Source organism: Sciurus vulgaris (assembly GCF_902686455.1).
Source record: "Sciurus vulgaris genome assembly, chromosome: 5".
NCBI lineage: Eukaryota > Metazoa > Chordata > Mammalia > Rodentia > Sciuridae > Sciurus > Sciurus vulgaris.
In genome coordinates, this window is record NC_136465.1 from 255,020 (window position 1) to 269,925 (window position 14,906).

The 14,906-nt window shown below is 45.6% G+C and overlaps 1 protein-coding gene across 2 annotated transcripts in view; it reads right to left on the reverse strand.

Moving 5' to 3' along the window:
* Positions 1 to 3,570: 3,570 nt before the first annotated feature.
* ERICH1 (glutamate rich 1) overlaps positions 3,571 to 14,906 on the reverse strand; it is an 83,433-nt gene continuing 72,097 nt past the window's right edge. For both annotated transcript variants that reach the window (XM_079142917.1, XM_079142914.1), the window contains exon 6: positions 3,571 to 3,718. In XM_079142917.1, coding sequence (XP_078999043.1) covers positions 3,654 to 3,718 — 65 coding nt within the window. In that variant the 3' untranslated portion in view covers positions 3,571 to 3,653. The remainder of the gene's footprint in view (positions 3,719 to 14,906) is intronic.

Below are 14,906 nucleotides of genomic sequence, written 5' to 3' on the forward strand. Positions count from 1 at the left end.
CCCAGAGAAGCCAGAAGCACCAAGGCTGCGTCTGCAGCCCATGAAGAGAGGGCTGACAGCTCCGCTGCTGTCACAGCACCTGGCAGGGCGGCTGCAACAGCAGACACTCAGGCCTCATGGTCCTAGAGGTCAAGAGGCAGACGCCGAGGTGTCTGAAGGCAAGTTGGTCCTGAGGAGGAGGTGATCTAATCAGACCTCCCCTAGCTATTGCTGAAAGCTAGGTCCTTGTCCCCGATGTCAATCCAATAACATGGTTTTGAGAAAAAAGAAAAAAGAAGGTCTGTTGCTTTGCTAGCAAAGGAGAAACACAGGGAACTCCTGTCCCAAAGGCCGAGATTCTGCCCGTCAGCAGGAACAGGGGGCTTTAAAAGAGGTGATTCAAAGGCTGCATTCCACGTGTTCTCTGTTGGAGTTGTAATTCACTTGTTAATTTGGGAGACAGTCCTTTCTGGGATCTTCTGGTACCATGCCTGAAGTCTGGATTACTTGGTTCCTATGGTGGGTGTGGCTCAGGGACAGATAACTCTGCCTAGGGTGGGGAAGAAAGGTGATCCTGCTGCCCCTGAGATTAGGGAGGGGGAGAGATTAGGGAGGAGCAGGGAGAGAGGAAGAGAAAGAGAACATAAATTGCAGTAGCAGAGCAGCTGGTTGCATGTCTGGATAGTATGATTGGTTGGGTGGGTGGGTAGATACTGGTTGGATGTCTAGGGGGATGGCTGGCTTGTAGATTGGATAGGTAGGTGGGCAGTTTTCCCTTATTGCCTGGTATCCTCTTGATGAGTTACTTGTGCAGCTTATGTTACCATTTGTCACCACCCTTGTCTCTGCATGGCCTTTGCTCTCGCTTGCTCTAATGATATTCATTCATTTATTCCCTACTCCCTTTCTCCCCCTTTGCTACAGTCATGCATGGTGAACTGCATCTTTTTATTTAAATATGTTCATGTAAAAGTTCTATTATTGTTTTTTGTGTGTAAAATTTTAATTCGTGAAAATGTTCTATGTGATACATCCTAACATGCTTCTTACTTTCCTCCAAGCATGCTGTTTTAGGAATCCTCTCCAATGCTTCTTGCCTGTCTGAAGTGCTGCTTCCCACAGTTCCCAATGCCAAACCACAGACGCACCCACTTTCCCTGGGAGGGACACCAGGTAGCATCTGTTTCTGACATCCACAAAAGATGCTAAAGTGAATTTTTCCCTACTCAGAGACTTAAGGACCTGCATAAGAATTTCCCTGACTTTGTACCTAAAAATGGAATTGTATTACAGGCTAGACCTAAACTTAAGTTGACTACAGTCGCTCTCAAATCTTCTCCAGATGCCTTCATTTGTCTGCCCTTTGTTCAGAGGTGTACATACCAACATCCTTATCAACATCTTCCTAAACTTTCCTGGACATCCCCCCCCACACCAGGAGCTGTTTTGAGTCCCATCCTAGTTTGCTACCTTTGGCTCTGGATTATCTTATCTCATTTCTGGTCTACAATATCACGTAAGCCCCTTGCCCTTCCACCTTCCACATGACTTGTGCTGAAGCCCAGGCCTTCACTTACTCAACAAGTATTTACCAGGTCCTACTGTGTGTCAAATGCTGGGCTATAGTACCAAGACTAGAAAGGATACCATTTCAGGCAGAACACTCCTTGACTTCATGGAGCGTGGTATGATTGACAGGTGAATGTCAAGCAGTAAAGCATGAGGTTGTGATGAGAGCAACTTGAAGAGACCAGGCTGTCAGAGATGGGGACCTGGCTGGGAAACCCAGGCAGGGATGATCTCTTGGCCAGGCAAGGGAAGAGGGAGAGTGTACCTGATACTCCCGCTGTCAGTAGTGGGCCCTCCCAGGGAAGCTCTGTGATGTCTTCAGCGAGAACAAAGCTTCATCTTTTGTTGGGAAAGAAGGCAAAGTCCTGGGCTGCACAGAGCTTGGGAAGGGTCCAGGGAACAGAATGCTTCTGATGGTCATTTAGCCTTGTTGTCCATCTTTCTTCTAGAGAATATGGTGTTGCCGAGTTTGAGCTTCTGGTTGTCTCAATCCTCTAGAGCTCAGTAACAAATGCCCTAGACTGGCATTCACTCATTTCTCAGAGGTCTGAGGGCTGAAGCCCAAGATCAGGTGTCAACACAGTTGGCTTCTGTCGAGGGCATTTCTAGGTCGCAGGTGGCACCATCCTACTTATATTCACAAGGTGTAAGGGGAGACAGCTCTTGTCTCCTATGTCCAATCCCACGGTCCTACGTCCATCACTCTGCCCAGACCTAACCAGCACCCTAAGCCCCACCTTCTAAGGCCGTCTCACTGGGGGAAGGGCTTCCGTCCGCCTGGAATCGCCTGGGTGTGGGGTGCACGACAGTCTGTCCACAGCAGAGACTGTTCTGAGGTCATCATGGGGCTCTTGGCTCTGCTGCTCTGGTCTGCTCGGCACCACGGCTTCCAAGCTCTGAGCTTGTTTCCTATTTTCCCCATTGTCATCGGCCACAGCTTATGCCTGTCAAAGTATCTCCTCACTGGGTTTTGGTATATAAAAAAGGTAAGTAGTCGGTATGATTTAGATATAAGGTATCCCCCAAAGGCTCACGTGTGAGACGTTGGAAGAGCGATCAGAGGTGAAATGATTGGATTATGAGAGCCTTCACAAAACCAGTGGATTAATCCAGTGATATGGATTAACTGGGTGGTAACAGTGTCAGGTAGGTCTGTAGAAGGTGGGTCCCTGGGGGCGTGCCTTTGGGGTCTACACTCCATCCCTGGTAAGCAGAACTGTTTCCCGATTCTCATGTCGGAGCAGTTCTCCTCTGCCGTGCCCTTCCTCATGATGTCCTTCTCCCCTACCACACCTCAGGCCCAGAGCCATGAAGGTGGCTAACCATGAACTGAACTGTGATGGGCTGACAGATCTGGCTCCATGAGAATGTTACAGGCCAACTCTAAGGAAAAACAGACTCCATTTTGCTCTGAGACTCCATGTTATGTAGGAAGTAAGCTTCTCCCATGGGAACACCCGCCTCTGTGCCCATCATCAGTTCCTTGGTGTGACATGTTTAATAATATACAATGGCAACTCCTATGTAGTAAAAAATTGCTCTCTTTTGATCCCTGTTGCTCCTAAACAATGTACCATGTGAACAGTGACTGTGTGGATGTTGGTAACCATTCTTTAGTTTGTACCTAGGTAAGGGTCGTTTTGACCCACTTCCCCCTCTGTCGATGATCTCATGATGTTAAGGTGTAATTCTGAATCATAGAAACACACACTTAGGATTAATGTAATTTTTGGTATAAGAACCCCTACAATCCTACGGTCAGGGCTGTTCTCCCAATAGCCATTTTTTGGGGCATTTTGTGAGACAGTCAGCTGGCCATCTTAATAGACTCTCAAATTTGGACCTTTCAGTGGAGATCGGTCTGTTCTTAAGTTGCGCCCCATAACATGAACCTCTGAAATTATGAGCCAAAATAAACTTTTCCTTCTCTGAGTTATTCTTATCAGGTATATTGGTCACAAGGCATACAGCTAACTAAAATGATAGCTGACAGTCACTGTCCTCACTTAATGTATCTGAATGCTCCATTTCTGACATTCCCGTTGGCCCCTCCTGGCACTAGCAGAGGCTGTGCTGGTGTGCTTCGACATTCCTCTTGATCACTCTCAGCAATAATGGAGCTGGTGTTTCAAGACAGGAGTGTCCTTCAGAGGGGTCAGCGTCCACAGAACTGAGACAGAAAAGCAACAAGACGATTATGATGGTTTTCTTTCTAAAAGAATAAGAAGGTGGAAAGATATCTTTCTGGGCTGGGCACTTAGGAGGGCTGGAGGTAGGAGGAGGTGGGCATGGGGTGAGGGAGTCAAGGGTCCTTGGACATGTGCACCTGGGTCTCTGTGAACAGTGGTTCACTTTACGCTTTGAATACAGACAGCCCTTGATGCTCTGCCACTGTGACTTATTTTTAAAATGGATGTTTCTTTCTCTTCCTCTCTCCGTCCTCCTCCCTAATCCCGGGGAAACAGGATTACCTTTCTACCTCATCCGAGGTGGAGTTATGAGTTCTTGAGTACACACCCACCAAGTAATTCAGACCTGGGGATGGCACTGAAGACTCAGTAATGACCACCTGCTAAATCAAAAAGTGAATTACAAATCCAGTTGCAGAACATGTGGAATGTAGCCTTTGAATGGTGACTTTAAAAACGTCCTGTTCCCTCTGATGGGCAGAATCACAGCCTCTGGGACAGGAGTCCCCTGTGTTTCTCCTTTGCTAGTAAAGCAATAAAACTTCTTTTTCCATTTTCTCAAAACTTTGTCGTCGTTACTGGATTGGCAGCAGGGACATGGACCAAGGTTTCAGGAGCACCTTCACTGAGTCTCAGTGAAGGGCTCATCTGGGAGCAGAAAGTCTTCTATTTGACAAAGAAAATTTTAGTGAGGTCTTTCTGTTAGGCAGAGGAAAGCCAGAATTCTGTGATGTAACAAACAGTGAGTGGAGTCGCTCTTAGCTGCTGGACGATTGTTAGCAGTCAGTGGATCACGCTTTCCACACAGGTGCTGATTCCCAGCTGTCACATCTGCACGTGGACTTGGGTGCTGGAAGCCTCTCCTGTCAACTCAGGTTGCATATTATGAGTTTATGATGGACACATGGTCAAGTGACTGCCACATGCTGGGTGGGAACCTGGGGTAAAATGCTGAACTAGCCTTGGACCCCTGGCCAGGAACTCAGGCAGGAGCCATGGGGGTGGAAGACTGGGAAGCTTAATTTCAAAACACCTGGGTTACCTCACCTGGCTGCAGGGCAGAGACCAGAGCACCAACTTGAGCTGATGTTCAAAGGGATTCTGAGCCCTAGAGGCCCTAGGGAGGGAAGTCCACAGAGAAAGGCAGATTACATGACCCAGTAGAGCCGAGGGAAATGGCTAGGCAAAAGGGAAAAGAAAGAAATGAGGAGAAGGGGTACATTCTGGCAACAAAAGAAGATAAAAGCTTCAGGAGGAAGCTTTGCTGCCATCAGATAAAATACCTCGGGAGGGTGAGGGCAGCCTTGGGTAGTGAGCACAGACTTGGGAGTGAGAGCAGGCCTGGGCGCTGACAGCAGCACTGGGGGGTGAGGCCAGGTCTAGGGGATGTAAAGAACAGAAGCAGTGCTTAAGAAAACAAAAGGAAAAAGCAGGTACAGAGCTCCTGGGCCTAAGTGAGGGAGCTTCTGAAAGAAATGCAGAGCTAAGGGGCTCCTTTGTGTCCAGGATCCTCACCGTCCAAGAGGCAAGTGTCTACACACGTGTGGTCTTCAGGGTACGTATTTTGGTCAAGTCACACATTTTGTTTATTTTATACCTCAAATGTTTATCTTTCATGGCAGTTTTCTCCTTTCATTGATAGTAAGGTCACAAAGAAACAAAGACATCAACACTTTAAGTCCGAGTGAAAGCTTTTCTGCACTCGGTATATTTTTCTAACAATCCTTAAAGAAAGTAGAATGTGAAAGCAAAGTTCATGAAGAATCCACAGTCCAGGATCACCCACAATCTTGGGCATCCTGAGCATCTCCTAGTTGCCAAAGGGCTGAGTACACGGCAAGAGCTTAATAAACGCAGCCTGCCTTTCACTGGACACTAAAGGGAGACTGGGTGTGTGGGGGGGGTGATGGGTGATGTGGGGGCAAGTCGGGTCCTACCATCTTGTTGGTAACAGCAGCCAGTACCACGGGAACACAAAGCCTGGGTCCTGAGAGGGGTCACAGCAGTTGCAATGAAGGACATCTGAGCCTGGTGGCAACGAGGAAGCAGTTGCCCAGGAAGTCTGCCTCCCAGATCCTCACGGAGACTGGGTGCAAGCCCTCCTTGGACCTCCCATGTGTGGTCTGATGGGTCCAGTCATTGTCTTAGGACAACATAGCCAGAGAAGCACATGGAGGTCTCAGTCATGGACAGTTCCCTCGAACACAGGGGAGGGTAATTGCTTAAGAGAAAAGCAGTCAGATGGACACTAGGAACAGAACTGGGGCAGGAGGGGGGCATCCCAAATTCCAACACATGTTCACAATGTGATGCTCCCCTGGAATCCACAGAAAACTGCTGACAGATTCTAAAACAAAACACAACAACAACAACAACAACAAAACACTCATGCAAATAAAGGACAAGGGAATCCTTGGAAAGAAAAAGACCGTCTGGCAGAATTCCCTCTGTTACTGAACTGGGAGCAGCCCATTAAGTCATGGTACAGCTGTAGGAGGCAGCAAGACACAAATGAGAGGCACTGTCATTGCTGACGGCACAGTGAGTACAGCCGTTACCAGCCACGGATAGTGGACCTCATGAAGACACCAAGTGTGTCCTGTGCTTTGCCCACGTCTACTCTTCCACCTGGTGGCTGCTAATGCACAAAGAGCCGCCATTTCCCATGGATGAGTCTTCAGACACACGTGGCTGGGCGTCAGGAAGCCAGTGACGGAAGGAAGGTTGCTCAGGTGCTCGGGGCTCATAGGACAGGGCTCTCATCACAGCCAGACTGTGCCTGGCCTCCACCTGACCCTGAGAAGGTAACTGGCTGTGCTATTGGTGGAGTGTCCCCAGAAAGGTACAGTGAGACCACAGGGTGGAAAGAGGCACCACTGACCAGACCTGGTGTGGGGCTTCTTCATAGCCTCTTTCCTTGACCAGACCTCTCTTCCCAGAACTTCCTCCATCTTCTGAGGCCTCATTCTTTGATGTTTGTCTCTTCCGTTTTATTCTCTGCAAGTGCTTTGGACTGAATTGTGTTTCCCAGATCCATGTATTGACACCCTGACCACCGCCCCCATGCCCCAAGGGGAGTATTTGGATTGGGTTTTCCAAGAGATAATGATGATTCAACCAGGTCAAGAGGGAGAACCCTAATCCATCTGAGTGGCACCCTACAGGAGGAAGGGGCATGACGGGGAACCTGGGAAGAAGGTACTGTCCACAAGCCAAGGAGAGAGGCCACAGAGAGACCAGTCTCTCCCATACCTTGACTTTGGACTGTGCCTCCAGGGCTGAGAAGAATGAATCCTTGGGCCCCAGGTCCATGGCGCAGGCCATGGAACCCAGCACCTCACTTCTTTGTGAGACCACTCATCCTTTCTAGTTATTTAGCTGCTCCTGGTCTCCTTGTTCCCTGATCCCCATGGCCCCTTCACAGAGCACCATTCTTCCCAGAACATGAATCATCCCTTTGTCTATCACATCCAAACTGCATACTCTACCCACAGAAGAGTCATAGTATCACGGTGCTTGTGTTCAAATAAGTCTCATTTTACTTCAGAATGGCACTAAGTAGAGGATATAAGAGAAGCCCCAGGGCAGGAAACATGGGAGGACAGATTAATCTTGGCACTATGTGGAAATGTTGCAGGGCATGAAGGAATGAAAGAGCTTACATTGGATTTAGTACTATTCTTGGACTCCACTGGATCTTGGGATAGCTCTCCTGGATTTGGGGGTACTATACAGAAGGAAGTACTGTGATGCCCAGCAGACTGCCCCGAACACCAGCACCCACAACAATTGTGGAGCTGCCTGTCTCTGTGTACGCCAGCTGGTGCTGGGCTCAAGCCCGTCACAAACAGGTGTTCTGCCTAAACAGTTCATGAGCACCTGAAGGTCTGGTGGTATCAAGGGCAACTACCAAGTTGAACCATCCTTCCCCTGCCTCTAAATGCCAGTTGGTCCCCCAAACAGCCTCCCCAATGTACAAAGGCACACCACCCATGAGAACTACTACCATCCACCATGAGATGGTGCAGCCAGGAGGGTCTCACAACAGGCTGCACCAATGGGGTTGTCCATTCCTGGATTTTTAGACTTTAATACTGGGAAATAAATAGACTTCTATTCATCATGAAGTTCCCAGTCTCAGATATTTTACAAAGGCACCAAAAACATTCACTGGAGGAAAGATAGCTTATTCAACAAATGGTGTGAGGAAAACTGGAGATCCACATGTAACAAAATGAAATTGACCATTATCTCTCACCCTGCACGGAACTCAATTCAAAGTGGATCAAAGACTTAGGCACTAGAACAGAGACCCTGGGCCTAATAGAAGAAAAAGTAGGTCCAAATCTTCACCATGTTGGTCTAGGATCTGATTTTCTTAACAAGACTCCTAAAGTACAAGAAGTAAAATCAAGAATCAATAAATCGAACAGATTCAAACTAAAAACCTTTTTTCAGCAAAGGAAACAATCAACAATGTGAAGAGAGACCCTACAGAATGGAAGAAAACCTTTACCACATGTACCTCAGATAGAGCTAAAGAACTCAAAAAACTTAACTCCCAAAACCCCCCCAAATAATGCAATCAATAAATGGGCTAAGGTACTGAGCAGACACTTCACAGAAGAAGAGATACAATTGATCAACAAATATATGAAAAAATGTTCAGTATCTCTAGCAATTAGAGAAATGCAAATCAAAACTAAGATTTCATCTCACTCCTGTCAGAATGGCAATTATCAAGAATACAAGCAACGATAAATGTTAGCAAGGATGTGGGGAAATAGGTACACTCATACATTGCTGGTGGGACTGCAGATTGGTGCAGCCATTGTGGAGATTCCTCAGAATGGAACCATCATTTGACCCAGTTATCCCACTCCTCAATTTATACCCAAAGGACTTAAAATCAGCATACTAGAGTGAGGCAGCCACAGCAATGTTTATAGCAGTTCAACACACAGCTAACCTATGGAACCAACCTAGTTGTCCTTCAGCAGATAAATGGATAAAGAAAATGTGGTATATACACACAAAAAAATATTACTCAGCATTCTGCCATGCTGTCATTGGGTTTTATTGATATAGCACCTAGGTTTGTTTGGGACATTTTCTTCCCTTGTTTTCTCATATTGGTCAGAAATCAGTGGGACTCTGAGATATTGCAGATTTCCTCTATTGGCTTATAGTGTCCCTGGAGATTTCCAGTATATCACCTCCTAGCCTTCAGCAGCCTGAAGTCTTGGAGGAACTTGATAATACAGTGCTCCCGAAGAAAGCTGCCCCTGGCCTACTGCTGGGTCTGGGGGGTGGGAGCTGGCTGTGCTTGGAAAGCCTCTCACTGGGCGGGCCTGCTCTGAGAAGCTGGTTGTGGATCCGGCCTGCTGCCGGAGGGAGCAGGGCTGCTCGAGGAAGTCTCTCACTGCCCTGCCTTGGTCCGAGAAGCTGCCCACTGTCCGGGCTTGCTGCCTGGGCTGAGCTTCACCCAGTGGGAGGGACTCACCCAGTGGCTCTGAGTTGGTCCGAGCCTCAATACCTCCCCTTCCTGAATCTTCAGTTCTGGAGCGACAGGAGACGCAGTCCCCCTCTAGTCCGCCATCTTGGTCCCCCTACTCAGCCTTAAAGAATGAAATGATGGCATTTGCCGGTAAATGGATGGAGCTGGAAAATATCACGCTAAGCGAAATAAGTCAATCCCCCCCAAAACCAAAGGCTAAGTGTTTTCTCTAATATGTGAATGCTAGCTAATTCACAATAAGGGGGGTGGCTAGGGAAGAACAGAGTTGCTTTACATTAGGTAGAGGGGACTGAAGGGAGGGGAGGAAATATGGGGAAAGGATAGTAGAATGAATCAGGCGTCATTACCCTATGTACATATATGACTACACGACCTGTGTGATTCTACATCAAGTACAAACTCTTTAGGGCCTGACAGCCTTCATCCCAGGGTGGCCATTGGCAGCCAACATGGCCTGGGATGAACTCTGGGTATTACCCTCCAGAGTCCAGTAGGGCTGGGCTGAGCCCAAGGACCTTACTCAGAACCACAGCCTCAGAGCTGCTCCCTCATCACATCAGGTGAGCACTTTATAGAGGTTTAGACAGAGGTATTCCTCTGCTGTCCTTAAGGTCAGCTACCAGACAGGTGGGGCCCATGTGGCTAGAACTTGGTGGCCTCAGATTACCAAGAATGTCTCTGGCTGACAGCCAGAGAGGAAACAGAACCTCAGTCCTGCCGTCACTGGCATGGAATCTTCCAACAGCCCCATAATGTCCCCAGCAGACCAGCCAACCTAGCCATGCCTAGATCATGAAGCAGGGATGCTCTGAGGTGGTGAACGGTACTGTCTTAAGCATTATGCTTTGGTAACTTGTTAAGCAGCAGCATGAAATACACTGCTGAATCTGTTTGGGGAATGCATCACCTCTTTAAAGCATATAGGACATTTGGGTGGTTATGTGTGTATTTCTTACTTTGGAAAGAGTCAGATTCATTCATCAAGTTCTCAAAAGAATGCAGTGCTAGGAACAAGAAGATACTCTCCAGAGATGGTCTGGCTACATGTAAGAGGTGGACAGAACCGAACTCAAAGTGGACCAAGCTGGGTGCACGCAGCTTAGCACTGGCCTGCTCTGGGACAGTGAGGGACACACTTGTGCTTGCTCTCACCACATCAAGTTGCACAAACATCAATAAGATCACAGGATTCAATCAAACATTGACAGGGTTGGAAAATACTGAAGGTTTTTTCTTTTTGCCACAGTTATAATTTATTATTAGCAATCTAATAAAATTCCTCACATTCCTTGAGATCTTCCTTTTCTTTGTCTTAACTGATAAAGTTTACAGAAAACAAATTACATGGTTGCATGCATATTTTGCACCACTATACAGGATAAATTGATCTAATTACTATCTGATTTTGATCACAGTGGGATAAGCAGATTATTGTGTTTATACTGACATATTAGAGACAAGATTTATTTGCTTTGTTTTCTAGAAGAAGCACTGTTCTTTTTGGAATTAGAATAGTATACAAAATTAACGAACCCTGATTGTCATTCCACCTGTTCTATGGGGTCCACATTCCCCTGAGTTTTAGGGTCAGGAGAATGTATGCGTTGTCATAAAGTGGTTTTTCAGAAGGAAGGAGAGTCCATGGGAATTCTGTGAAATTAAATAAAGGGCCCACAAATTTGAGCACCCCCCATCAACTGTGCATTAACTCAATGGGTATGGAGAAGATGTAAATATTTCATACTTAAAAGACGCAAATTGGATGTTCAGAATTAATAGAAAGATTATGAGTCTGTCAATATTTATTTTCATTTTGACAAACACACATAATTAATGAAGAGGCTCTTTAAATAGGAGGACTACAGCCTGGTGTCTGGAGAACCCAGGTCTACAAGGCCACCAGAAGCTCCTGGAGGAAGGAAACCTGCATTAGTGCTGGAGCTGAAATACATGCAAGGACCAGTGCCCGGCAGCACAGATTCCTCATCCAGATCCTTATCTGAATGCAGAGGGGGCTCTGATCACAACAATACCTCAGACTGACTTCTCAGTGAGGGAAAGAGGAAGAGAGGCAGGGGATGGGAGGACACTGCAGAAGATCATGGTGACGATGTCTCTTCAAGGACATCATGACAGGAAGAAAAGTCAGTCGTGGTGGTGACGCCCGTGATCCCGCAGCTCAGCATGCCAAGTCAGGGGGATCACAGGTTTGGAGCAGCCTCAACTGAGCAAGACTCTAAGCAACTTAGTAAGAGCCTGTGTTGAAATAAAAAAATCTTTTAAGAAAAGGGCTGGGTAAGCAGCTCAGTGGTCAAGCGCCCCTGGGTTCAATTCCCAATACCAAAAAAAAAAAAAAAAGAAGAAACAAGTAAACAGTGATGCCCTGCTTCTTGCTTCTCTGTGGGCCTTAACCTGAACCCACATGGGTGGGGTCACATCCTGCCTTCGCCATGAGAGCCTGCTGCCGACACACTGTGGCTGCCGCTGTAACTCTGGAGGGCCTGTCTTGGCACGACCTGGGTGTGGCTCCTTATCAGTCTCTGCTAAGCTGGGTGCAGGCTGGCCACTTGTTGCAAGGTGACCCATCTCCAGAACCAGAAAAGATACTCTATTTCCATCTGCTTCCAAAGGGACATTCTTTGGGGACCCTGGTGGTGGTGAAGGAAGGGGTGATCCCAGGCTTCCTTTCTTCTCTGTCCACATATCAGCTCTGAGGTTTGGCCTCCTGGGTGGTGATGGATTCAGCAGCTACTAAAGAACCATGGCTACTCCTTGAATTTACTCAGTACTCAGACCTCAAGCTATGTTTTCAGGATACATGCAACCTACAGATTACCACCAGCAGAAGAGGGAAAATTTACCATGGGGTCAGGTCTGAGTCGATCACAAAGACAGCCTGAAGATACCATGCCCTCAGAGAAGAGGTGGAGAACATCAACCTAGATTCACTTTTGAGGAGAGACGGATGTCTCCATCAGAAACCAAAAACACCCAGTCTAAATCTATATGGAATCTTAAGGAATCCTGAAGAGCAAAATAATCTTGAAAAAGATAAGTTGGAGGATTTAAACTTCAAGATTTCAGAACTTACTAGACATATACAGTAATCAAGATGGCATTGTGGGCTGGGGTTGTGGTTCAGTGGCAGAGCACTTGCCTAGCATGTGCGAGGCACTTGGTTTGATTCTCAACACCACATATAAATAAGTAAATACAATAAAGATCCATCAAAAACTAATAAAAATATTTTTAAAAAGACAGTATTATATTGGCACAAAGACAGACATATAGACCAATGGGATGAGCAAAGAGACCAGAAATAACCCCCCACAAATATCATCAGTTGATTTTTATAAGAGTGCTGACAGCATTCACTGGGGGATAGTCTCTTCAACAATGGGAAGGTGCATGTCCACATGCAAGAATGAAGTTGGATCCTTACTGTCTATATACAAAAATTAACAAAATGGATTAGAGCTACACATAAGAATTAAAATTATAAAACTTTAAAAAAATAAAATCTTTATGACACTGAGTTTAGCTGTGATTTCTTAGATATAACAACAGAATCATAGGCAAAAAGGAGAATAGTTAAGTTGGACTTCATGGAAATTAAAAACTTTAGTACATCAAAGGATAATACCAAGATAGTGAAAAGGTAAGCTATAGAAACAGAAGAAAGTATTTCCAAAATATACATCTGATAAAAGATTACTATCCAGAATATATAAAGAACTCCTATAATGCAACAGCAGAGGCCAAACAACCCAAATCACAATGCACAATGGCTTGAACAGACATTTCTCCAAAGAAGATATACGGATGGCCAATAGCACAGGAAAAAGACGTTCAACATCCTTCGTCATCAGGGGCATGAAAATCAAAACCACCATGAGATACTACTTCGCATTCATTAGGATGGTGATCATCAAGGAACTGAAAAGTCACCAGTGTTGGGAAGCACGTGGAGAACTTGACCCCCTTTTACACTGCCGCAGGAATGAAAATGGTGCACTTGATGTGGAAAAGTCTGGCAATTCCTCAAAACATTAAAAACAGAGCTACCATCTGATCCACAATTTTACTCCCAAAAGAATGAAAATAGTAAGATAAGCCAATCTCAAAAATCCAAAAGATGAATGATCTCACTGATAAGCGGATGATGACACATGATTGGGGGTGGGAGGGGGACAAGAATGGAGGAAGGAGGGACTGTATAGAGGGAAAAGAGGGGTGGGAGGGGTGGGGGAAGGGAAAAATAACAGAATGAATCAAACATCATTACTCTATGTAAATGTATGATTACACAAATGGTGTGCTATTACTCCATGTACAAACAGAAACAACATGTATACTATTTGTTTACAATAAAAATAAATTTAAAAAAATGAAAATAAATGTTCATATAGAATCTTATATATGAATGTTCTTAGCAGCATTTTTCATAATAGGCTAAAGGAGGAGACAACCTAAGTGTCCATCAAAAGATAAATGGAGTGCTCGCTTCGGCAGCACATATGCTAAAATTGGAACGATACAGAGAAGATTAGCACGGCCCCTGCACAAGGATGACATGCAAATTCGTGAAGCGTTCCATATTTTTTTCAACATGTTGGCTTAGGATCAGACTTCCTTAACAGGACTCCCATAGCACAAGAAATAAAAGCAAGAATCAACAACTGGGATAGATTCAAACTAAATAGCTTTCTCTCAGCAAAGGAAACTATCAGCAATGTGAAGAGAGCGCCTACAGAGTGGGAGAAAATCGTTGCCACTCATACTTCAGATAGAGCACTAATTTCCAGAATCTATAAAGAACTCAAAAAACTCTACACCAAGAATAGAAATAACCCAATCAACAAATGGGCTAAGGAAATGAACAGACACTTCACAGAAGAAGATCTACAAGCAATCAGCAGATATATGAAAAAATGTTCAACATCTCTAGTAATAAGAGAAATGCAAATCAAAACTACCCTAAGATTTCATCTCATTCCAATTAGAATGGTGATTATCAAGAACACAAGCAACAAGTGTTGGAGAGGATGTGGGGAAAAAGGTACACTCATACATTGCTGGTGGGACTGCAAATTAGTGCAGCCACTCTGGAAAGCAGTGTGGAGATTCCTTAGAACACTTGGAATGGACCTACCATTTGACCCAGCTATCCCACTCCTTGGCCTATACTCAAAGGACTTAAAAGCAGCATACTACAGAGATACAGCCACATCAATATTCATAGCTGCTCAATTCACCATAGCCAGACTGTGGAACCAACCTAGATGCCCTTCAGTTGATGAATGGATAAAGAAACTGTGGTGTATATATATACAATGGAATATTACTCTGCCATAAAGAATGATAAAATTATGGCATTTGTAGGCAAATGGATGAAATTGGAGAATATCATGCTAAGTGAGATAAGCCAATCTCAAAAAACTAAAGGACAAATGATCTTGCTGATAAGCGGATGATGACACCTAATGGGGGGTTGGAGGGGTTAGTGTTAGGGTTAGGGTTAGGTTTAGGGTGAGGGTTAGAGAGGGTGGCAAGAATGGAGGAAGGAAGGACTGTATAGAGGGAAAAGAGGGGTGGGAAGGAAGGGAAAAAAGTAACAGAATGAATCAAACACCACTACCCTATGTAAATTC